The sequence below is a fragment of the Danio aesculapii genome, chromosome 5 (genome assembly GCF_903798145.1).
Source record: "Danio aesculapii chromosome 5, fDanAes4.1, whole genome shotgun sequence".
In the NCBI taxonomy this organism is placed as follows: domain Eukaryota; kingdom Metazoa; phylum Chordata; class Actinopteri; order Cypriniformes; family Danionidae; genus Danio; species Danio aesculapii.
This window is the reverse complement of record NC_079439.1, coordinates 34123245-34150232: the sequence shown is the minus strand read 5'-3', so window position 1 is coordinate 34150232 and position 26988 is coordinate 34123245. Positions and strand designations below refer to the sequence as shown.

The 26988-nt window shown below is 37.4% G+C and overlaps 2 protein-coding genes across 2 annotated transcripts in view; both read right to left on the bottom strand.

Moving 5' to 3' along the window:
- Positions 1-6679, bottom strand: part of fkbp15a (FKBP prolyl isomerase family member 15a) — a 28704-nt gene extending 22025 nt beyond the window's left edge. The window contains exons 1-4 of the mRNA XM_056458016.1: positions 6537-6679; positions 5224-5330; positions 5048-5132; positions 4885-4954 (exon numbers count right to left, since the gene is read on the bottom strand). Coding sequence (XP_056313991.1) covers positions 4885-4954; positions 5048-5132; positions 5224-5330; positions 6537-6583 — 309 coding nt within the window. The 5' untranslated portion in view covers positions 6584-6679. The remainder of the gene's footprint in view (positions 1-4884; positions 4955-5047; positions 5133-5223; positions 5331-6536) is intronic.
- Positions 6680-9288: 2609 nt separating this feature from the next.
- Positions 9289-25812, bottom strand: crata (carnitine O-acetyltransferase a). Its single transcript, XM_056458013.1, has 14 exons — positions 25660-25812; positions 23708-23986; positions 23484-23602; positions 22074-22127; positions 21777-21942; positions 19228-19402; positions 18055-18233; positions 17845-17945; positions 16001-16120; positions 13862-13984; positions 13624-13759; positions 12728-12790; positions 12484-12621; positions 9289-9923 (listed from the first exon to the last, which is right to left on the bottom strand). The coding sequence occupies exons 1-14, from the start codon at positions 25684-25686 to the stop codon at positions 9708-9710; spliced, it is 1896 nt and encodes a 631-aa protein (XP_056313988.1). The 5' UTR covers positions 25687-25812; the 3' UTR covers positions 9289-9707.
- Positions 25813-26988: the final 1176 nt, after the last annotated feature.

The following is a 26988-nucleotide window of genomic DNA, read 5'->3' as shown; positions in this document are numbered from 1 at the left end:
CTGCCTCTATTTCTCTCCTTGTCACAGCCCTCATCGACTCCGGGTCAGCAGGGAACTTCATCTCCCATCCCTCTGTCGTCAACTCCACCTCCGTACTGAGGCGTCCTCGCATATATACCAGATACAACCGATAACCCAGTGCACTCGATCTTCGACCCGTATCCATCGACAATGCGAAGACATCCTTCTTCAAGTGGGGTTGTTACATCAAGAGAGGATTCAATTTCTGGTTCTGGAGGGTGCAAATATGGACATCATTCTAGGGCGCCCGTGGCTGGTGAAGCACGATCCCATCATCTCTTGGGGCACAGGAGAGATAAAGAAATGGGGATCTGGATGTACACCTGCCTGTTTTCCAAATCTCCCTCTTCAAGGTCGGAACCCCATTTCTTTGTTTGCAACATCGGTCGAGAGCCCTCCTGAGAAGCAGTCTATCCACATTCCTAAGGAGTACAGCTCCTTTCATGATGTCTTCTGCCCCAAGAGAGCTTCCCAGCTACCGCCGCATCGGCCATGGGACTGCGCGATCGACCTAGTTCCAGATGCCCAGTTGCCAAGAGGTAGGATCTACCCGCTCTCGCTTCCAGAGAATCAGGCAATGGAAGATTACATAAGGGAGGCTCTGAGTCAGGGGTACATACGTCACTCAAAATCACCAGCCGCCTCAAGCTTCTTCTTTGTGGCCAAGAAGGACGGAGGGCTGCGTCCATGCATCGACTACAGGGTCCTAAATAACGGTACAGTAAAATACCGATATCCCCTTCCTCTGGTACCAGCCGCTTTGGAACAGCTCCGAGAAGCTAAAGTCTTCACTAAATTGGACCTCCGCAGCGCGTATAATCTGATAAGAATACGTGAGGGGGACCAATGGAAGACAGCATTCGTGACCCCTACTGGCCACTATGAATATGAGGTCATGCCTTACGGTCTGGTCAACGCCCCCTCCGTATTCCAAAACTTCATTCATGAAGTCCTCCGGGAGTTTCTTCACCACTGTGTAATAGTGTACATAGATGACATCCTCATTTACTCCCGGAGTGAGGCCGAACATCGCCAACACGTTGCGGAGGTCCTACACACATTGAGAGAACATCACCTCTACCTCAAAGCGGAGAAATGCTCATTCCACCAGAAGTCGATTCATTTCTTGGGATACATCATTGACCAAACCGGTATACGTATGGATGGGAAGAAAATTGAGGCTGTTCTATCCTGGTCAGAACCCACTTCCATTAAGGAGCTCCAGAGGTTTCTTGGGTTTGCTAACTTTTATAGACGGTTTATCAAGGACTACAGCAGGATTACATCACCTCTCACTAATCTCCTCAAGGGTAAACCCAAAGGACTGGAGTGGACCAAAGAAGCAGCCGCAGCCTTCCGCCTTCTTAAGAAGGAGTTCACAAGGGCCCCACTCCTGACTCATCCTGACCCAAATCTTCCTTTCGTGGTGGAAGTGGACGCATCCACCACCGGCGTCGGGGCAGTATTATCTCAACATCATGATACACCGCCCCGACTGCATCCCTGTGCCTATTTCTCTCGGAAGTTGAGCCCGGCGGAGCAGAATTACAGCATAGGAGACAGGGAGCTTCTAGCAATCAAGCTAGCCTTGGAGGAGTGGCGTCACTGGTTGGAGGGAGCCAAACATCCGTTCCAGGTGATCACAGATCACAAAAACCTCCAATACATCAAAGAGGCCAAGAGACTATGTCCACGTCAAGCCAGATGGTCACTTTTCTTCTCACGTTTTGATTTCTCCATTTCCTATCGTCCAGGACCCAAGAATCTAAGAGCAGACGCTCTCTCTCGTTTACACGAGCATCACGATCATGAAGAACTCCCAACGAAGATTCTTCCCGAACACATCTCCATTTGTCCGATCACCTGGAACGCTCCTCCAGTCGTTGCCACTCCGGAAGCCCCTGCTCCGCCGGGATGCCCTCCTCATCGGCAGTTCATACCACCTGAACACCGGGTAGATCTGATCCACTCCTTACATACCTCGCTAGGCACTGGACATCCAGGGATCAACAATACTCTCTCGCTAGTATCCCAACGATTCTGGTGGCCAAACATGGCAAGGGATGTGAGGCAATATGTTCAGGGCTGTAAGGACTGTGCCCAATCCAAGAGCCCACGTCATCTACCCGCTGGAAAGCTCCATCCCTTGCCGATTCCGAACCGTCCCTGGTCACACCTAGGAGTGGACTTTATCACTGACCTCCCTTCGTCAGAAGGTAATACCTGTATTCTAGTCATAGTAGATAGATTCTCAAAGTTTGTCAAACTAATCCCTCTGAAAGGTCTTCCCACAGCCTTTGAAACTGCCGACAATATCTTTAATCAAGTCTTCAGGTCATTTGGTATTCCAGAAGATATTGTGTCGGACAGAGGTCCACAGTTCATCTCACGTCTATGGAAAGCCTTCTTCAAGCTCCTAGGTGTGGCCGTCAGCCTCTCTTCTGGATATCATCCCCAAACCAACGGGCAGACAGAGAGGAAGATTCAGGAGGTGGGACGGTTCCTGAGGACCTTCTGCAGTGGTCACCAGAACTCCTGGAGCCAGTATTTGGGCTGGGCAGAATATGCCCAAAATTCACTGCGGCAACCCTCCACCGGACTCACGCCATTCCAGTGCGTCCTGGGCTTCCAACCACCGCTCTTTCCCTGGGATGGCGAACCATCTGATGTCCCCGCAGTGGATCACTGGTTCCGGGAGAGCGAGAGAGTCTGGGACGAGGCTCATCAACATCTGCAGAGGGCAGTCCGTCGAAGCAAGGTAACCGCCGATAGGAGAAGGTCTGAAGAACCCAGATACACACCCGGACAAAAGGTGTGGCTATCCACCCGGGACATACGCATGCGACTGCCCTCTCGCAAGTTAAGTCCCCGATTTGTTGGTCCCTTCACCATCGTGGAACAGGTTAACCCCGTCACCTACAAACTACAATTACCCTCTCACTACCGTATTCACCCTACATTCCACGTATCACTCCTGAAACCCTATCACGATCCTGTTCTTCCCTCCACAGAGCCTGACCACGAAGAGGAACCCCCTCCTCCACTGCTCCTAGAAGAAGGAGCCGTCTACGCAGTGAAGGAGATCTTGCGTTCCCGACGTCGTGGTGGCCAGTTGGAGTACCTGGTGGACTGGGAAGGGTACGGCCCCGAAGAAAGGACATGGGTTCCCAGAGCTGATATTCTCGATCCTAGTCTCATGGTGGAGTTTCATGAGAGCCACCCTGAGTTCCCAGCGCCTAGAGGCAGAGGGAGACCACCACGGCGTCGGAGGTGTCGGCCCTCAGGAGCGGGCCCTGGGGAGGGGGGTACTGTCATGGATTGGTCAGGCTCTCACGACCCCCACTCACGAAGATCACCATCACCTGACTTCTAATGAGCACACAGCTGCATCACATTCACGAGCACCAGATAAAAGCACAGCACTCCAGTCGCTCATTGTCCGGGCTCGTCTCGACGAAAGCGGACAACTGAGCGACCACTCAGCGTAGTCATCCTCAGCTAAAACAAACGCTTTACTTACCTGTTCTCTTTGTATTCCTCCTAGTCTTCCTGGTCCACCCGAATCGTCCTGTCTTCCAGTCCTTCCAAGTCTGTGTCATCCTCTGTCAGCTGTATCTGGTGTGTGCTGTCCATCCTCGTGTATTCCTGTTACCCAGCCACGGAGGAAAAGACCCCAACATCATTCCTGATCCTCCTGGCTATCCTTCATGTGCTCCTTGTTGTCATTTAATAAACACCCTAACGTTTCCTTACCTCTGTCTCCTGTCCGCTTCATAACAACAATGTCCATGATTTATTTTATTTTATAGTTACTGATTATTGTTTGATATATAGATATGTCATGTATTCTCTTGTGATGTTTTTTTAAGTGTCTAAACAAAATAATTTAATTCAGGCTTGAAACAGCATGAAATTGAGTAAATGATGATTTAATTTTACTTCACTAATTAAATTGTGGAAATAAATCCCTTAATTAGAAAGTAACACCTCTAGTAGGTGGCATTAAATGTCTAAAAAGTCATTTAAATCAAGTTATTTATTTGATTTGTTCAAACAGCTGATTTATTCAGGATTAGGACTGAAGTAAATGGCCTTTTATTAAATGTTCAGTTAAATCAATGACTACGTTTACATGGACATCAGTAATCGAGTTATTAGCCTTAACCTGAATAAGACAATAATATGATTAGGGTGTTTACATGAGTTGCTTTTTGAATGTTCCTTTTATCATCTCGTTTTACATGTTATAGCACATATTTCGATTAACGTCATTGCATCCACATTTCCTCCAGAATTTCATGTAATTTGGGGTGTTTCATTTTTAATTTGTCAACTTTAACTACAGTTTGGCACTTTCACTTTCATTCAGAAACATTTCATGCATGCCCCCGTGAAAAACTAGATATTGGATGTGAGTATGAACTGCTGGACGAGTGTTATATTAATTTAATTTGATCCCGCACGCTGTATGGGAGAAAAAAAAAATGTTGTATTTAGCGATGCAGGTGTCTGTGGTCTTTCACTGACTCGGTAGGTGTTTATAGACTTTACTGTCAGAAAATGCAGTGAAAATCCTACATGATGGTAATAGTTTGATTAAGGTGTTTACATGTCTGTACTGCACTTCAATAATGTGACTAAAATCGGCATACTCCATGTCTAAATTTGATTTCTGTTTAGTTTACCTTAATTGGATTAAACTAATCTAAAATGGCTATTTACATGGTAGACTCTTAATCAGAGTATTGTATTAATCAGATTATTGGTGTCCATGTAAACATATTCACTGATTGAGACTATTTGTTTCAAAACAGATTCATTGGCTAAGAAAACACCACGGTGTGTCACAGCATTTCGTTTTACCTCTTTGGTGACATGATTCCCTAAAACAGCAGCTCCTATCTTGCCTTGCTTCACATATTGTCCATTTACACTGTTGGAAAAGCATAGCTCATTTAAGAAAAGTGTGAACTAATTCTAAATCAGGAACATATAAACAACCATTAAGTGCCATCTGTATACTAACAAGCAGAACGCATGAGCAGCTGTAGCAAACAGCACAGCTGGAGCACATGGAGGAGGAGGAGGAGGGTGTTTCTGAGGAGGCAGCCCTTAAAAAAACATTAAAACATTACACGTTATTGCTCAAAGCACAATAAATAGTGCCAAAAAAGGCTACATGACTGCTGTTGTAACACATACCTAATACACCGCTTGTCTTTTTTGGTTGTTTGGGGGCGGTGAACTGGAAGGACTCATTTCCCTGACACTCTGCTCGGTCCAGACCAAAGAGAGAGGCCAGCTTTGCCCTTGAGGAATGAAGACATAGGCATATTAAATATTCACCAACAAAAATGTACTCTGACTTTTAATTAAATGCACACAGATGTAATCCCAAACTATCTGTTATTTATAAACGATCGTTGCCATCTTTTAAAGGTGCCATACAATGAAAATCTTGAATAGGATTTTATTACATGGTAATGACACACTCAAACCCTATTGTTTCTTCATTCTCGTGTGAATCAAGTGAGTATAAAATCCAGGTGGAAAAACAGGCCGATCGGAACAAAACACAGACACATTACTCACAGGATCATTAAAGTGCACACCCCCCAGACAGTATTTGATTGGCTACTATGCTTCCTAGTGAGATTACAACTAAAATTCATTTCCCTTATTTTCTAAGTATAACACAGCTTACTATATATTTCCTTTGTATGTGGGACTCTTATTTTGAAAAGTGGACTGGCTTTGGGTAGGAAGAAGGGAGCCATGCACATTACAGTATGGTACGGAATGGTACAGAAATTTACTGTAAAATAACAGAGGTTGAATTACAGGAATTTACCAGAAATTTAAATTTAAGGAAACTGTAATTTAATGTCTGTTATTTTAGGGTAAATTCCTGTAATTTAACAGCCATTATTTTACTTTTTTTTTTCAGCATCCCAGGTGCTGGAAAAAAACGTAAAATTACAGATTTTTTTACAGTGTAGCCTATATTTCTTCGGTATTAACAGGAACTACAATTTTATGTGTCACAAAGTGAATTTATATCATGTGACATGTAGTGTGTAGCCATTTTAAATCACATTGTTCTTAGAAAGTCAAACTTTTGACTTAATCAAAACAAGTTACGAGTTTAATATCCTGTTACAAATCGTCTATGAAGGATTTCAATCAATAAAAACAGTGAAAGAATTACTTATGTCAGAAAACGTCACATGTCCACACAGGTTTTTACTGAACACTGGACCCAGCCATTACTAAAATGCAGAACTTTGAAACAATATTGCTCGTGTAAAGCTCAGTACTTTTCAAGATTTAAGACAATTTACTTTACAGAAAAAATGTCAACAATGAATGGCAAGCACAAAAGACATACAGGACCACCTTACACTATATCAAACACCTTCAGAATTGTTGGAAGTACTGCAGGACAACAAGGTCCAGTCTATCATTCATAATTAAATCCAGAAGAAAGAAGACACATTTGAGATAATAGCACTGACCCTTGGACCTCCCTCCACAGATAGTCAGTGTCCCACACAGCTGACATGGCCGCCAGTTTTCTGTCACTTAAGGAACAGGCTAAGAAGCCTCAGAAAAATAGACGTAATAATATTCCTCTTTTTCCAATTCTTATATTGCTGCTTAAGCTAGGATAGCAGTCACTAGAGTGCCTAGATAGATCAGATTTGCCAAACTAAATCAACTGTAATCAACAACATGTGAATGAAATTACCGAAGGAGGGGTTTCACCTCATCAAAGTGCATGTGGTGCTTTTTATAAGCGCTTTCAACAAGTAAAAATGGCTGTTTTGTGTCTGTCAAAGGAGCCTTGAAATGTAGAATACAAATGTTTCTGATATTTGCAACACTCACAACAGCATTAGGCTACTGCCTTTGGAAAAAAAAGAAGTAAGACGTCAATAGGCGCTGTACTGTCAGCATTTCTAAAGATCTTAGCATAAGAAATGGATAGCTGCAGTTTATTTTTAATGTTGTGCAAAGCAAAAGACGTAAAAGTTTGTTTGTTTAAATTTCATGATGGACAATTGCCTGCTCTACCAAATGGTTGACCATGTTTTGACTGTTTTAAATAATAACTGTTATAGTAATTTAAAGAATGACTGTTTTAAATAATGGTTTCCACACACAGCATTGTTGGTTTACAAAGATTTACCACCATTGTTGGTTTACAAACATAATCCTGCTGTTGATTTTGGTTTTATTGTAAAAAATAGACAAACAAGAAACATGTTAAATGAGAATCTAAAGTGTTTTATGGTATACTTCAATAAAAAAGATGATTTAGTATTTAAAAATGTTTTATTTGGATTGTTTTTAAATTACTTAGTCTTACACTTCATATTTTCTGATTTTTCATAGTATATTTATTAATTCTGGTACTTTTACCATAAACCGACATCATTTGGTTGAGGCTGATATTTTAGAAATGATGGGATTTGTTGAAAAAAATGCATTGAGTGTGTTAACTAGCGACATTAGGATTTTTCATGACACCTTTTAAATGAAATCAGAACATTTAACAACTAATGCTCTCACCGTCAATTAAATTAAACTTTGTCCTATGTACCTCTGTTTTTCAGATCTTTTTGAAAGTGAAGATTGTTTATTCAGTGATACTATCAGCAAACACTAACAGTAAGGTATATTGGTGTTAGTATTTTAAAGTATTTACTGTCTATACAATCCCCTTTAAACAAAAGCTGAGTCTATCGTTGATTATAAAAATGTTATATTTTTTTTGTCCATCAAACTGTAACGTCAAATAAATGTTAGAACAAAAGTAATCTAAATGTAATCCAAACTGAGTCATTTACGTTATCATTAACGTGTAATCTAAGAGATTATATTACCGACCACATCAACTGACCGACTGTCATTTAATTTGTAAATGACAAATTAAATCAGTGTTACTACAAAACACAAGATTCAATCAAGCTTGTACATTCAATAAAACTTGCACAAGATCAGAAAAGCTGAGTTTTAAAAAATCCTACAATAATGAACATTTTCTACAATTTGTAATTTTTCCCAATATTTAAACTTGTCGTGACTCGTGAGCTGGACAAAAACATGTTATTTTTTATCATACTTACCCACTTTTAGGGCACAGAAAATCCCCATCGTGATAATCAGGAATGACGTCTCTAATTTTTTCCATTGGCCTACTGTAAGATCAGAGGATCAGTATAGCTGAATCAGCGCGGCTGTCTTTGACGGACTTTATATGCATTTTGCGCTGCTGCGTGACCCGATCAGCACAGGTATGCTGAAAACGCACACACATAACTGATAGCACATAGGAGTGTCATGTGACGAGTTTGTGATCGATCATTGAGGATCAATTGAGGACCCTAGGGGTTAGTGATGGAACTGCAACTTGGACCAATTGTAATAGGTCATTTTGCTTAAATAATAGATGCAGAAAAGTAAAACTATTATTTATTTTATCAACAATTCATAGACCATTGTGATCATTAATGATAAGTAAAAACTTCTTAAACCACTTCTTAAACACACAAGTCCAAAAACATGTGGCACAGGTGAATTGGGTAAGCTAAATTGTCTGTAGTGTACGTGTATGTGAATGAGTGGTATGGATGTTTCCCAGAGATGGGTTGCAGCTGGAAGGGCATCCGCTGCATAAAACATATGCTGGATAAGTTGGCGGTTCATTTCACTGTGGCAACCCCAGATTAATAAAGGGACTAAGCCGAAAAGAAAATGAATGAATGAATTTCTAAACATAATACTTTTAATAACTCATTACAAACTCATATCAAATAGATATTTTCCAAGACACTAGTATTCAGCTTAAAGTGACATTTAAAGGCTTAACTAGGTTAATTAGGTTAACTAGGCAGGTTAGGGTAATTAGGCAAGGGACTGTATAATGGTGTTTTTTTCTGTAGACTCTGTAAAAAATATATAGCTTAAAGGGGCTAATAATTTTGTCATGTTAAACAAATAAGTCTTTTTACAGAAGAAATTTTTACATTATCAGACATAATGTGAAAATTTCCTTGCTCTGTTAAATATCATTTGGGAAATATTTAAAAGAGAAAAAAATATCAAAGGGAAGTTTATAATTCTGACTTCAACTGTATATTGTTTTTAGGTCTACTACTTCATCTTGTGTGTGTATATATTTTTATTTATTTATTTGTGCGTGTACAAAAGTACAGATTGTACAGATGAATAATCTCCTTAGATATAAGCAGAGTTTAAACCTCATTATTAAAGTATTAATATTTATTAAAAGCATGTGGAAATTTACAACAATGTACAAAGAAAATGATTATAAATGTCACTATTTACATTATGGCATCTTTATATTTAATTACATTTGATATCTAATATACATCTACATTCACATGAGCATTTTAAACAGCAGGATCACCATAATGCATATTTTGGGTACATTGTCAATAATGAAAAAAAAATAATAATCCAAGTATATATTATATATTTTTAAATGTTATTCTTGGAGCACATTAACATAAAAAGTAAAAGATAATCATTTAGTGTCGAAGCTTTTCAACGAATGCAGTCAAGGTGACTCTGATCCAGACTGCTGAAATGTAAATCTCTCTTTGTAAAATGCCTGTCCTCTTAAGTGTTTTTGTAAACTGAACTGGAGATTGTGGCAGTCTTTAAAGCTTGGCTCTGGGTGTCTGCTCCAGCAGGGTCTTCATGTCCAGTAGAGCATCCTCCAGACCCTGAGCCAGACGGACAGCGTTTGTGTCCTGGCAGCTGTTAAACGCAGACACTGCAAAGTTAATGTGGGTATCCATGGGATTGTAGCATACGCCATAACCATCAGGTACCACCGGCCCGAAGCACATCACACAGTCCGTTTTAGCTGGCACCTGGAGGAGTACAAAGAAAAAACAAAAGTGCAAAAATATGTATTAAGATGTCGGCGCCAATAGCCTAGTGGTAGTGCGTTGACACATTGCACCAAGGTGCTCACGGCGACCCGAGTTCGATTCCCGGCTCGAGGTCCTTTGCCGATCCTTTCCCTATCTCTGCTCCCCACACTTTCCTGTCTGTAAAATCTCCACTGTCCTATCCCAATAAAGGTGAAAACCCCTAAAAAATAATTATAAAAAAAATAATAATAAAATATGTATCAAGATGATGTGATTATTTCCTGTGATGTTATGAGTGACACCAAAGCTCTGAAGCTTGTTTCCAGAAAAACTAAAGGTTACATTAGATCTGGATCTATTACATCTGAAGACGTTTTTTGCCTGAAATACATGTGAGAAGCGTACTATACTTCAGTTTTGGTTTTCCTTACTCTCAAGAGTTATGAGGATTTTTCTCAATACAATAATTTGATATAAAGTTCAAATAACAAGTGGCTATGAAAAATAGTTCAGTTAAATATGTGTTTTGTAAAATCAAATAAAAAAATTGTCAAATAAATAAAACAGTGGAATGGAACATAGCAGGTTTGTACATGCAGTCGTAATATGACAAGATCACTGCAACTATGTGCAAATGAGTCACCTATAATGTATATTTAAAAATTAAACAAGTACCAAACATTCATTAAATTGTAAAAATAAAGAAATAAATGATTTATTGTTAAATAAAATAACAGAAACAATAATTCAACATCTTTTTTTATTAATTAATGCACAATAGTTTTAGGTAGTAAACAAATATTTATGGCCAGTGAATGGCAAATCACAATTTTGTGTGATTTTTAGCAATAAAAATGACTTTTCGGTGGTAATTCACTGAAATTTGCGGACAATTTTGCAATTAAATATAAATATAGGTAGTCTATGTTGCAATCTGACTAAATGACATAAATGATAAAAATAAAGCTTCTTTATTTTGGTCTCTTGTCAAGACAAGATCTAAAACAGTAGAGATTAAGCCAAAGGAAGGTTGCACAAGACGCAGTGGCGCAGTAGGTAGTGCTGTTGCCTCACAGCAAGAAGGTCGCTGGTTCGAGCCTCGGCTGGGTCAGTGCGTTTTTGTGTGGAGTTTGCATGTTCTCCCTGCGTTCGCGTGGGTTTCCTCCGGGTGCTCCGGTTTCCCCCACAGTCTAAAGACATGTGGTACAGTGTGGTATAGTGTATGTGTGTGTGAATAAGTGTGTATGTGTTTCCCAGAGATGGGTTGCAGCTGGAAGGGCATCCGCTGCATAAAACAAATGCTGGATAAGTTGGCAGTTCATTCCGCTGTGGCGACCCCAGATTAATAAAGGGACTAAGCCGAAAAAAAAATGAATGAATGAAAGGTTGTACAACTCTTATTTTTATCCACGATCTTACCTTCTCTCAGCATCTGACATTATGTACCTCACTCAGGACATGCTTTAGGGCTTCCCCTACCGTAATACACCTAAGGAACGTTTGTCAATGGAACGGAAGCGTTTTCTCTCGTTAACTGCAGGGAAAATGCTCAACAAAATCATTTATCGATTTGACGCACGTCATAATACCAGCCTTACATGTAAAGCACAAATAATGTCCTTCAATTCGGTCACGTCCAGCGGCCATCCTCCTTTAACTTATCTCCATGTTAAGCCGCTTGCTTTTATGTCTGTTACATTGCTCTGTATGTTAGATTTTTGCTCACACTTTGTTTTGCAGTCTGAAGCACTTCAAACACACAAAATGCCACAGGATGTGTAATCACATCTTTGCAGTAACTTCACATGTAAATCACTCGCGCTTTGTTCGCGTATGCTTACAGCACAGGCTGCAAAACAACTCCCCCCTTTCATGAAATGCTAGGATTGTGAGGGTGCAGGTGAGACGTCGAGAGACACTCAATTACATCACGTGCACTGTGTTGTATGGTTTGGAATTTGATGTTTAATGAGATTATTTGCATTTTTTGCGATTGTTTGGCGTTTAATTAAGAATTTAGCAGGATCGCTAAAATTTGCGACTCTGTTGATTTTGCATTGGATTCAGCGATGGCAAAATTGCGAAAAACTAGGGTGTCTGATTTAGTCTCTGAATACACACTATTTAAGGGTTCACCCAGAAATCATAATTTCTTTCCTCACCATTTACTCACACTCAAGTGGTTCTAAACTTTTATGAATTTCTTTATTCTGTTGAACAAAAAACAAGATATTCTGAAGAACGCTTGAAAAAAGCAGCCGCAGACATCCATGGTAAGAATAAGAAATTCTAGGATGTCTAAGATGTTTTCCAACATTCTTCAAAATATCTTAAGAAAAAAGTAAAAGAGGTTTGGAGTAAATGATTTTGATGGAGTTTTATCTTTTAACGGAAACATCTGGTGGGTTTATGACATCACAAAAATGTGCTCAATTATGCTGTACGGCTCATAATATCAAATCTTCATTTTAAACACAATGCAATTTTTAAATTAAATTCAGGGTTTATTTACATTTTTCTGACCCTAAAACAGTGCTTTCACATTATTTAGCAGTACCTGGCTGGTAGAGAGGTTATAGTGAAGTGCCACAGCATATGAGGTATCCATGAAAATCTCTGGCAGGGCAGCCAGATCTTCAATAGCCTGTAGTTTCAGTCCCAGTAAATGTCTGTCGATGGCCTGACCTCGAATGGCCTGCGCATCCACACACACGAGATGAAAAATGTGGAGAAGATTTAGTGTGATCCAGTAATGACTGATGCATTTACCTTCTGAACATCACCAGCATGCGTTTCCTCACCATATCTGTGTAAGATCTGTGTGCTTTAACCGCTTTGTCCAGCAGAGCCACTTTCTCTGTGTTCTGACAAATAAAAAAGGGAGATTGTTACAATTTGGAGCACTTTACAAATGCACTTTTGGTGATACAATTTACTGTTCAAAGGTACAGGGTCAGTAAGAATGCTAAAATGCTTTTTGAAATACGTCTATTTTGCTCACAGAAACTGCAACTATTTGATCAGAAATACAAAACAATACAGTAATATTGTTAAATATTAGTAGATTTTACAATAAGTATTCTAATTTACTATATTTTAAAATGTTCATGTAAGGCCAAAGATGAAATGGACCCTTTTCGGGGTTTCTCAGTAGCAGAAGTTGTCATAGTTGGGTAAACTTAAAAGTGCAGTGAATGGCAGAGTACAACAAATCATTTTTTACAATCATATTTGCTCAAGTAATAAAAGAAAAACTCAACGATACTGTTATCAAGACTTTCAGAATGAGGAAAATATTGAGAGACGAGAACAGAAAACAACATCAAATTTACTGTTATGCCCATATATGCTTCATTAGAAACTCATCGCATATGCAGTTATTCATTTTTGTAATTTGATGCAAATCTGATGTACGTTTTCTTTAATAAATCTTGTAAAAAGGATCCATTTTCCGCAGTCATTGCTCCAGTCCACAGTGTCTCATGACCCTGCTGAAATAATCCTAATATGATGGAAATCATAGGAAATATGATTTCCTAGTATTTACTGATGAATGAAACGCACCTGTAACAGTATTTACTTTCACTTTTAGTCAACTGAATACATCCTTGTTGAAAAACCATATTAATCTTACTGACCCAGAAACATTTGAACTGAAGTATGTGTAAATACAAATCAGTAAAAGATATTAGCGCACATGTTTGACTGGATCATCCATGGCTTTCACAAAGCTGGCAGAGTCGCTGGATGCCGAGCGTATCGTATCCGTTCGGCCCAGTCTGAACATGCGGAGCGAAGCGCTTTCATAGGTGGGACAACAGCGCTTGTAAATCCTGAAACAATCAGTCTATAAATCAACTAAATATCTGTAACTGATCATTAACTACATTAGGAAAATAGCAATTATTAATAACGGTGGTGCTGCTGAGGTTTACCTGTAGTACGCCAACTGAAGAGCCATCTGAATAAAGGCATCAGGGCTCATCTTCTGAGACTTTGGGAAATTTTTACCAAAATGGGTGAACACATTCACTCTCAAGTCCAGGTCATGAACCATGCTGTAAAGAAGAAAAGAAACAGTCATTCTTCCAACATACTATCATGTTATTTATTTACTTACTATTTTTAGAATTAAAGAGGGCTAAAAGTATTTATGAAACCATCACTAACTTTCTCAGAACCTTAAATGCAAATACAGATTCACAAAACCCCAACTCAACTCGCCTCAGGACATTTTGTACTTGGATGAACTGCCCGTTCTAAATGAATGGTGGAATCCAAAAAAACTGCTCACTGAATTCACTTAAAATACATTTTGAAATCAACAAAATCTGAAGCGACCTGTCCCATTATTGTTATTGCTTAAGCACTCATTACATTTAACCATGTTTGTTCCACATTGCTCCAGCTAAAGATTAACACCAATCTCCTTTATAGTTGTTTACTGTTAACCAGAGAATGTGGTTTGGTGACTACTATGTTCCTGCATTAATTTCTCCAGTCAAAAGCAATGCAGGCACATAGTAGTGACCAAACAACAGGGCTAACGACTAGTGGTGTAACGGATCAAAAATCTCGCGGTTCGGACCACATTATGAGTTTTTAGTCACAGATCGGACCATTTTTCGCATCAGCCAAAAAGAGGAGGAGACAAATGCAATTTACTTTCTATTAATTACAAAAACAGTACAACAAGACACTTTTGGTTTCATAAAAAAAAATGAAGAAATAATCAGCTGAATAAAAATAAACTGTAAAATATTCAGTACTGTGAAAAATTTACTGTAAGTACTACTGTTGCTGATAATGCTAAATGTAGAAATCTAACATTAGAATTTGTACAACCCATATTTATTTTGAGTCTCATTTTCAATAAATGATTCAGTTATTCACTCATAAAACTTCATGTTTCATTGCAAGATGATCATTTTTGAAGAATTATTCAGTGGCATAATTTTAATGGCTGGTTGTCGCCACCTGATGGTTTAAATAATGTAAATGCTGCCTACATCTTTCATTTTTGAGCCTATGACTGTGCTTTGAATCGTTCCCATAAACATCAGTGGTTTTATCTAAACTATAAACTGTTATCTCATTACTTCTGTGTTATTTGACTCTTTGTAACTTCATAACTAACTCAAAAGACTAAACCCTCAATCTCTTGATTTTTGCGTTTTTCAAACACAAATTTGATTTAATCAAAGGATTATTAAACATGCAAATCCCCATCATTTATAGTTTATGTTGCTTGGCTGTTGAGATCCTGATCTTTTAATGATTAATGGTGCAGCTTACACTGAATGCATCAATGCGGGCTAAACTAGCGACAGAAAACACCTTTAACCTAGGAAAACCATCACATCCCGAATAACCTACCACCTACTTCTTCCGTTATCATTATATTTTACAGGAAAGCCTAAATACTTTCATACATGTGATTTGAATGATGCAAGAGGAGATCTCTCTGCAATCATTACAAATTTAGGATTAATCTAAAAGTTTAAAAAATGATTAATCCACGGGTCACGTGCGTTTCAAACCATGGGTTGTGATCCGTACGAATCACGGATCAACCATGATCTGTTACACCCGACCAAGTGAATCTGTACAGACTCCTGTCCCAAAAAACTGCAACAGACAATTGGCATTATGACCACAAGACTTGTGGACCTTCTTTGCTTTGTTTGCAATGTAATGTGAGTGAACGGTCTTGCATAGTTACATTCTTTGCCTGTGCGCAAAAATCAAAGCTTTCAAATATATCACATATACAATTTAGTCAATAATATATGCACTACAGGTCATTCATTAGACAATAGACCATATAACAGCTTCCAGAGCATCTACAGAAAAGTGGATACAGAAAAGTTTATATTGTAAATAGTAAGAAAATGTGATTACAAAAAAAGTATGGTAACAGAGTCCAACAACCTAAAACTAAGGTTTTATTTAAAGAAATTATTTCTTCAAAATGGGCCAATCAGAATGTGCTTATTGTCTTAGCAACTGTTAAAAACTAACAAAACAAACATAGTATAAAAGTGTGTATCGCAAACTGTAAATGAAAATCTCACATGTTCATGTTTTGCTTGGCATCTTCAATATCTTTTTTGATTTCTGGTGTGATGTTGAAACGGAGCTTCTGAGGCATACGCAGCGGGACCATTGGGGTACGAACCATCTCTGATTTCTTCCTGTACAAACATAGCAGAGTGGTAAAACTTAGTAGTGTTCGCTGTAGTTAGCATCTACCCATTGAAAAGCAGTTTTTCCACATTAAATCACTTTAAAGGTGCAGTGTGTAAGTTTAACACCCAGTGGTTGAACTAGGTATTGCACTCCTGGATCAAAACAAACACAAGCGCAGGTTGCCAGATCAAGGACAGTAGCGAGTGATTTCGATCATGTTCTAAATAAAAGCAACGGCACCCGATAGAAAGAATATTTTCCATATTAAAAGGAGTTTTTGTCCTAACCAACACTTCGAATTGACGTTAGAAACCGCTTCTATTCTAGGACAACAGAAAACTATGACAATCATCGCCTCAGGTAAACCTCATGTGCTTTATTCAGTGTTAAATGCTAACAATGTGAGTTTGAATGGCATTTTACATCAAATTTATAGCCATAGACTGAAAGCAGCAGCAGATAGTTCACCTCAGATCTGGAAAATAAAATAAACCATTTGAAATTGATCTTTAGAACTAAACACATATGAGTGATTCAGCATGTACATTTAAACATGTTAAAGAGGGTTAATATGTATTAGATTATAGACCTTACTATTTGGTGCATATTCTGTGCTTCTGAATGACTTTATTTAAATTTCTGTCGTGTTTCATCAGGTGCAAACAGCCACATTGCTTATCACTAGGCCCATACGGAATCTGCGCGTGCAGAATTCCGCAGATTTTTAGCCCATCATTAATTCTGTTTATTTCCTTGAGTAAATGTGTGCAAATCTATATTTATTCAGTTTTTAAATTAAGTACAGTTTTATTATTGACTAATATGTTAATGTTCATTTGATTAATGTACAATGCAGTTTGTATGGTAATATTTTCTGTCTTTTAGTAGATATATTATATGAGAGACTTGCTTTGTTGTACCAAATAAAGTGAATCTAATTGGATTTGCATTTAAAACATTAAATCAAAGTTAAAAAGATATTATTTTTTATTTCACATATTAAGGTTTTAGTTATGATACTCCCAAAATAATTCCGCAGAAAACATCCGCAGATTCTGTCTGGCCCTACTTATCACTCCATATCTCATCATGTAACCTGCTCACCTAATATTTACATTCCTAATATTTATATAATTTGCTAATTAATAATCTCATGTGGAACTCTGAATCAGCGTCTCATTTCAGAGTCTGCTACTGTCCACCAGAGGTCGCATTTCAGTCACGGACGCATGCTTTCAGAGCCTTCCTTATTGAATGAATGAATGAAATACGCAGTTTTCCACCAAGGCAACCCGGGCTGCTGAAATATAATTGGCTAAACTGGCATTGGGCAGGTTAAATTGACCAAAACAAAGACAGCGTTCTGGCACAGAAAACACATTTTCAAAGCTTTAAAAGAGTCAAAAACTTACATACAGCACCTAAGACACATCAACACCAAAGGAGATAATTATAATGACAACAATAAACAATCATTTTAACCACACCACAACTCTAATGAAAATCCACACATAAAAACTATGCTTTTATTTAAAAAAAACTTTTAAAAATGCCGAATGATGAAAACACAGACAGCCAATCAGAATTCACCTGCTTTAAAGAGCTACAGCATATAGCAACAAAAGCATAATGCGCTTTAAATAAATAAAGTGTTTTCTTCTGCTGGTGTAACAGCTGATTTGGTTATTGTTATATAGTTATATTTATAGTATAAGGCCTTCAGTCTTACATGTATTCCACCACATGGTCGAGCAATGACACAATAGGAGGGCCCTCAGCAGGAGCGTGTTCATAGATCAGCCCACATGTCCCATCCTCTCCTATAATAAACTACAAACACAACATGAACAGTCTTTCCCATCATCTTTTATGTGGTCCATCTCTAATATTTGATTTGTTAATATTATGTCAATGAAGATATATAGCTCATAGGTCTAACCTGAAGTGTTTTGTCGAACCAGCGATTTCCGCTGTTCCACCGGCTGCCTCCTCCATGCAGCATTTGAACTCCGGCTCGCGTGCGGTACATGTCATCAGAAGCACGCGGCATCGGGGCGTCCAGACAGACTGTGAAGATACTCTTCTGGATGGCTCTCACAGACTCCTTATTGGTTTTATCTGATAGTAATAATAAATAACTTAAGTTGTGATGGCTTTTTCTTCAAAAATAGAGACAAACAGAAATGAATGCATCAGAAACTGATTAGATAATTGTCACCATCAGCTATTATTGCTATCTGTTTGAGTGACAAGTTGTCCTTTTTTAATCACTGATAAACCCTTAAAAACAGCACTGTTAAGATTGTTAATCAATTGCATACTGTTGATTGCTTTTGTTGAACCTATCTGTTTGGATTAATTAAACTTAGTAAATGTAAAGCAAGCAAGTTTATTATATTATCCATGATGCTGTACAGCAAATTCCATCCGATCAGACTCATAAAGTAAAGCATGCAGTCTTTATCTCCACTCCTTGAAACATTGTAAATGGCAGTATTGCATCTGCCTTCACACTATAATCATTCAAATATTTGTGTGTATATGCATTTATATTATAATAAACATGAAATTTAATGCTTCCATTGATACAACTAATACATTTGAATACAGTTTCATACAGTTTAAATACAGAAAATGAATGAATAAATGAAGAACTACAATGTCATAAAGCATTGACACAATTGCTTTATGACATTGTATTTCTTAATTTATTCATTCATTTTCTTTTCGCCTTAGTCCCTTGGAAACACCCACACACTCATTCACACACATACACTACGGTAAATTCTTAGCTTACCCAATTCACCTATGGTGCATGGCAAAAAAATTGCAACCTACAAAAGCTTCTCTTGATTATTTAATATTTTTCTATTTGGGTGTACTAGTTTTTGGACCGTTATCGTAAGTTATTTTGTTAGATAAGCTCCAGATTTGGCTTCAGTACTGACCAATCTAATATATATGCACAAATATAATATTGTATAGCTTCCTATTAAAATATGAATTTAAAAGATAGATTTGTGAGGGGTGTACTAATATATGCTGAGCACTGTATTTGTTTAGGTACTAGCATATTAACATGATAAAAATAAAATGCAGAGTAAGTACCCACCCTTAATAAGGTTGTTGTAAGCTTTGCCCCAGCTGTTGCGGTGGTTGGAGGTGAGGATGCCAATAGGCTCTTTGTTGGTCTGTAAGGAGGAGTTCCAGATCTTCTCCAGCTGTATGTAGATCTGGTCTACAGTCAGTGGTGTGCCGTCACTGTTGTACACATCCAGCACAAAGAACTACAAGTTAAAAGAACAAGGCATTATTATATTTATTACTGTTCTCCTTTAAGTAGCAAGTCATAAGGTAACAAACAAGTCATGGATGCATGAAAATAAATATATTAATAAAAACATGATTACAAAAAGTATGATATATATTATATATTAATGGCTAGTGAAAAATATTTATAGGTTGTACATTTTATTTTTTTTTTTTTTTAAGTCTTTTCACATGACTTTTGTTTAAAAAAAACAACGTATGAACATTTATATGCATTTATGTATTTATTATATCATCTTTGAATCAAATTACAAAAAAAGAATTACCGCTTATGTGAGGTGTTTCTAATGCAGCGCGTCTATGGGACAGGGCAGTAAATTTAACGCTATTCTCTCCTCTGGCTGCCGTCGTCAGTCTCAAACTATTTTTTTTCCTTTTTCTGAAAGTCTTGTGCATTGTGGAGTTTTTTTATTATTTCAGCAAATAGGATTGTAAAAATATTTATTTGTTGTACTCTCCGATTCACAGCGCTCTAAGTTTACCCAACCATGATGCCTTTCGCTACTGAGAAAACTGGAAATGTGAAAAAAGTTTTATTTACCTATTTATTGGTTAATTAAGGTTATCGTTTGCAGTTGTGATGCTTTAATTATGACTGTTGCTGCATCCCAATTCACATACTATTCATCCTAAATAGTATTCGAAAATAGAATTAGTATGTCTCAAACCATAGTATAGGCTTGGGCGGTAATACAGTAATACGGTATACCGCGGGATCTAAAAATAACGGTGTCAGTTTCAATAGCGTTATACCTTTAACACTTTAAGCTGTATAGAAGTGTCTTGATAAATATCTAGTCAAATATTATTTACTGTCATGATGGCAAAGATAAAATAAATCAGTTATTAGAAATGAGTTATTAAAACTATTATGTTTAAAAATGTGTTGAAAATAATCTTCTCTCTGTTAAACAGAAATTGGGGAAAAAAATAAACAGGGGGCCTAATAATTCTGACTTCAACTGTATCTACGGTTCTCTTATATTTCCAGTGTGACCTGATGAAGACTTTGTAGGTTGAAAAGTCCAGTAAAAGGTAGTAAGTTGTCTTTAGAGAGCTAAAGGGACAGTGTGATGATTTTATTTACTTCTGTCTTTGTTTTGGGTCTCATTTATAAACATGGTGTACACAAAAATAGGGGGTAAACAAACATAAGCCACTTCTCAATCAAAAGTTGAGATCTATTAAAAACAAACCTGATGGGAGAATGTGCTCAGCTTTAATTAAACGCCAAGTAAACATATTTAACTGAAATATTGACTTAACTGAAGCTCTTTACAATAAGCCATAATCATTAATTAATACATTTAAACCATTCATTTTAGGAGGGTTTCTATGCAAAGTTTTATAAATAAAACCCAATGTCTTTTTTTTTTACATCTGAAATATGCTGGGACCTATACTCCAAAGTGACTGATTTAATGCAATAACATCAAGCAAGCAAAACATGTTCAAAGTTTGTTGATATTATTATTTCTGTTTGTTTTTATGCCGTATTTTTCATCCCTTTTGTTCCTGTTCTGGACACTGTTAAATAGAGTAGGGGTACTTAAACTTAACAGTCACAATGCCAGTCACTAGCGATCCGCAATATTCTGTGAGGTGGTTAGAAATATAAAACCTTGCACACAACGGTGCACACATAACAATAGGCCCAAGTCTTGAACCCCACTCGGAGATCATCCTTCATGTTCAGTTGTGGCCTATATTTATTTTTAATATACGCGAGTGCTGTAAAGTTGTCAGAAAGCTTAACCTGGTGCCATAAAATCAATCTGCTGCATTTGAGCCTATTGCTGTGTCTTATGATAACATAATCACCCCAGGGGTCACAAAAAAGTAAATAAATAAATTAAAATCGAAAGGCTGATGGCTTTTTATTTGCATTTTGTTTTTTAATGTTTATCATTTACATGTTAACAATGTTACTATTAACTACTATGTTGCTCTTCAGTAGGTTATGGATAAAATATTGTAATTCTAGTAGTTTAATAAAATGAATTTGTCCTGCGACTCATTGTCCCGCAACCCCCCTAACCCCCTACTTTGGGAACCACTAAAATATAGTGAGAGGAACTAAAACCCTTTTTAATAATGTTTGTGAAGTAACTGAGGCCATATTTGTATGTTCACGAACATTGAAGAAACTGACGAAACACAATAAAAATAAAAATGAATAATAATGTTTTTGAATTTAATTAATCAGTAGTAATGTTTGTGAGTACGGGAAGATTATTTTACATTATTTCTGCATAAAGTTATAAAATATGACTTACAGCAATGCAGTTTTGACAACTGTGTGACTGAAAAATAGGATTCTAGGGGACGAACCTGGAAGTTATGCACCACAGTGATGTGTGTGGAGGGTCTTTTGTCCATGGCATAGTTGACCACAGTGTCCCTCTTTGTTCCAGGGATGCGGCAGGACGAGAGCACCTGATAGTATTGGTGCATGCAGAGTGGCTTTCCACCCAGATACTCCAATGGCAATGTTTCACTAATCAAAGAGCAATGACATGATGTCTGACTGGAACACACTGTATGAACTTTATACACACATCGCAACAGTCATACAGACAACTGAATGATTTTTAAATAAACAGGGAATGGAAAGTATGTGTCACTCACTTGTCAATCATGCTCTTGAAATCTAAAACCCCTGCAATCAATTTGGCAGCATATCTGTGAAGAACATAATCATTTTAGGATTACCTTCAACATATTGATTTTAATTAATCACATGTTATTACAGAAGCACTTGCTGTTTGCCGTTTACATGCATTATATAAACATAAAACACTCTAATGCTAATCTGTGAACAGTTTTAGCTGTCATATGTGAAAGCTGTCATTTTAATAGATGTGGTGAGATTAGCTTCAGGCCAGCACTTTACTGAGAGCAGCAGTTTGCTCTCTTTGAGTTGGCAAGAGCGGGTTAGTGTGTATAAAGGTCACAGTAGAGGTAACTGGAAACAACTACCTCACTCTGAACTAATGTCACTCTTGGTTAACAACTGTCTGTGGATATAATTAATCTGAATGAGCCTAAAATAATATCTGCAATGTCTGAAACTTCCTGTTCCTGTAACACCATGATGGTGCTGGCAATACTAAGGACATGGGTTTGATTCAAGAGTTGCCTAAATACTTAAAAAATAATCTGTATTTTTGTCCAAAAAATAAAAAATGTAAGCTATCATTTTAATAAAAATAGTAAAATTTAATTAGAGTTTTTTATACATTAAACATTTATACATATGTAACAGATGGCAGCTAGCAAAGTGCTACACAGGTAAACCTCACTCCTCTGACCTCTAAAGGAACTCTAGAGGCCATGGTCTTTAGAATCCTTATTAGAGCAACTGACTCCCATATAAAGAATTGCCAGTTTGATCCCAGCTCAGAGCGGGTTGGGTGCAGAAGGGCAGCTGGGTTACGTATGGGGGCTCGTCCGGGATGGGAGTGAGGTTTAGAGGGTTGAGTGTAACGGAGGCCAGCTAGCAAAGTGCTATGCAGGTAAACCTCACTCCCCTGACTTCAAAAGTTGCTCTAGCGACAGACGCTAGAAACCATGGTCTTTAGCCTCCTTGTTAGAACAACTGACTTCCAAACAAAGAATTGCCGGTTCGATCCCAGCTCAGACTGTTGGGTGCAGTAGGACCAGTGGGTTACACATAGGAAAAGATACCAACTGAAAAGATCTTATTTGAATTTTATTCACATCTTAATTATAATTTATAATAAAAAATTATTTCATGTTAATCTTATTTATAATTACTAATTTAATTATAACTATCCGTTTAACAAAAATAAAGACCAAGATTTCAACCACGTTCATGTCAAATATATTTAAAAATTTTCAAGTTTATATTTTTAATTCAAAAACAAGCATGTTGAGATTTTATAAATCTTTTTTTAAATCTATGTGTGGGCTCAAAACAGCACACATTTAATTTTAAAGTACACAGCATCTGACTAAGTGACCCGTGCTCAGATTATCTGACCATTCTAACAGCAGACAAACCCACACTGCTCTGACCTCATTTGGCCTTGACGGTCACTGAACTCCATGCGGGGAAGGACGACCCCAGGACTGGAATGGACAACAACAGGCATCCGGTAGTCAAGATAGGCTGTTTGTAACCACCAGTCAGAGAGCTATCATCACACAAATAAAAGAGAAACAAGAAGTCTTTAATAAAGCAGACATTTAAAAGCAGCCAGTCTGGCCTCCTGAGAAATCGTTACACAGCAGGTTTTTACCCAGTTGTTCAACTTCACTGCTCGACTCTCCAGGCCCTTCTGAAGTCTCTCTCCCACGCCGCCGGGTTTCTGAAAGTCCTCCAGCAGCTGCCGGGTGTGATTTAGCTCCTCCGGGTCCACAATGGGGTCCAGGGCAGCCAGATAACGGTCGCATGTTTGTTTGAGGGGTGGCACTGGAAGCTTCGGCAGACCCTCCTGATGGGTCAGGTAGCGGCCGGTGACCCGTGTTACTGACACTGGCTTTACCAGGCCGGAAGGTTTTACCATGCCAGCCTTTACCTAAAAATATCACAAACAATATAAAAGCGAGTGCATTTCAAATTAAAAATATTATTATTTAGCTCTGGTTTCCCCCACAGTCCAAAGACATGCGCTATAGGTGAATTGAATTAACTAAATTGGCCGTAGTGTATGTGTGTGCGCATGTGAGAGTGTATGGGTGTTTCCCATTACTGGGTTGCAGCTGAAAGGGCATCCGCTGGGTAAAACATATGCTGAATAAGTTGGCGGTTCATTCTTCTGCGGAGACCCCTGATTAAGGGACTAAGCCGAAGGAAAATTAATTCATGAATAGTATTATTTAGAGCTTTTTCACACACCCCAAAAACTAAAATTGGTCAGAATAACAAATGTTTATATAATAACAAATAACAAATGTCATGGTCATTCTACCAAACCTTGATTTCTTAACTCTTAATCTTCTGAATGTAAAACAGAGCTGCACGATATTGGAAAAATTTAACACTGCAATATTTCTTTTTCTGCAATATATATTGTGATATGAATACAATTGAACTAGAAGTGTTGAATAACTAATTGCAAAGAATTGATCATTTTAGATTGATGGAGATGATTCTGTAGGGGAGTGTATTTGCATAAAATATAAAAACTAACTACAAGCGTAGATGAATTCAATAAAGAAAAAAATCCAAATTAAATAAACAGCATTTGATTGTTTTCCGAGGAGTCAATCTGTATTCAGGTATACAGTAATTGAATAATTTAAATGTAAAATAATACTGCGTAGTAATAAAAATTTTATAAATGGTACAATTTCTTAAGCCTGAATTCTTTTAAAACCCACACAAGCCTCAAAAACATTTTTATTATTTTATTATTATTATAATACTTAATAATAATCCAGACGTAATATTGCGTATACTCTCGATGTGACTATTGCGAACGATCCCATTGCAATATAGATGCAGAAAAGATATATTGTGCAGCCCTAATGCAAAACATTTGTTTTGTGTACAAAACAACTGAATATAAACATATCTGAAAGCATAGCAGTTTTTTGTTATTCTGTGAGGGAAAAAGGTTTTTATTGACAACATTTTTCATTTTAAATCTGTGAAGAAATGACAGTAAATTGTAAAATATAGATTACATTTTACTTAAACTCATAACTATAAAATTGGAAATCTAGAGAAAATTAAAGTTGTCAAGTTATGTCTTTTTAATAGGCGTACTTTATACAAATACTATGAAACTTGGTATCTGTCATTACTTTTGCAGACACTATTATGTATTTATCATTATATTAGTATATTAATTCGTACAAAACAATCTAATTGAGTCCTATATGTATTAATAATTCGACATGTCAAAAGCACTGACATTTGTACTAAAATACACTGCACTTGACTGTCAGTAATGTAACATGTCATAAAATTGTCGCGCGTGACATTAACAATGTGGATTCATTTGAAGAGCTTTAGAAACCACTTACGCATTCACACGATGTAAGAACTTGATTTTAGGAAACTGTCCAGAATGTATTGGTACTTCCTACTATCTACTGTAACTACCCTAGCACTGCCGCTATCTCACCATAAACATGAATGTCCCTGAAACAGGGCTCATCTTACACGCTGTCAGCTAACCTTGTTTATGTCGAATAAAACAACAGACTATCATTAAAAACAGAATCATGTGTATTGCTTACTCACCATCGTCCTGGCTAAAATGCCCAACATAACTGTAGTTCACTAAAACGCCCCCAAATCGAGGCCTCAGAGGAGGGACAGAAAAGATCAGTGCGGTCAGAGTCCAGTGAACGAGAGCTGCAGGAAAACACTGAGCGCCATGACTGCTGCACTGCTCCTCTTCGCCGCTGGGGGCGCGACTATCACAACAAACCAAACACACCCACAAGCAGGGTTGCCACATCCACGCGGAAGTCTGCATTCTTTTAAACGGTTGATTTTCTTCCCTTATTCAGATAAGTTTTGACATATTGTATAAATAAGATTGACTAAAATATGGTTTTACAATATTTCTTATTCAATCTATGATAAAACTGCATTTGATGTTAGGATTTATGGAGGGTCAGTGGTAGTCTTTGAGCTGTGTTTATGATCACAGTGATATAACTTAGTGACTAAAATGTATTTAATGTGTAATAAATTTTGTATAGATGCATACAATTTATTTTTAAAAATGATGGTAAAGATTTCAGTTTCAAACTAATGCTTTCAAATCAAAGAATCCCAACAATCACAATACACAAACTAATAAGACCTGCTTTAAACACTTACATATGGAGTCAATTTATGGGGCCAAATATACTTGCAAAATAAAAGAAAGTTTTTCAAAAAAAAAAAGAATGTATTGAGCACAAAATAAATAAATAAATGCAAATTTCCAAAATTCGCAAAGCAAAAATAAATTTTTGAGAAATAAAAATTTACTTTACTAACAAAAATAAAGAAATGCAAAGGGAAAATTAAGTTTTGAGACAAACAAAAAAAGTACTGCAAATAAAAATCAAGCAGTGCAAAAAAACTATATTCGCAAACATTTTTATAGCATTGCCTTTTCAAAACCCGTCCAGTCAACTGCAATGCTTATTTTGATTTGCTTGTTTGTCAACCGTGAGTTTGTGATGTGGTTTTCACTTTGCACCCCAATGTTTCTGAGCATTTCACTTTGTATATATCTATGGTCCCATTTAGCAACTTGATAGCAACCGTCTTTTTAAAGAAGCGTAACCGATTTTAAAAATCAAGAGTGAAGTAACTGATGTGTTTTATGTCGTAGAACAAAACATGAAAGTATCTTGAGTTTGTGTTAGCCACGGACCTTTTTTAAGTGATTTTACTGAAATCCGATTGAAAAAAAACTTTGGGACGAGGGAACCGGAACTCCCAAAATGCTAACTCACCTCCGGGTTTTTGCATACAAATTGACATCATAGTTCACTCTATAGCCAATCAAATGAAGCCCAAAGGTAGCCCACTGCACTCACATCTATGATCTATGGAGTAATTAATTAAATA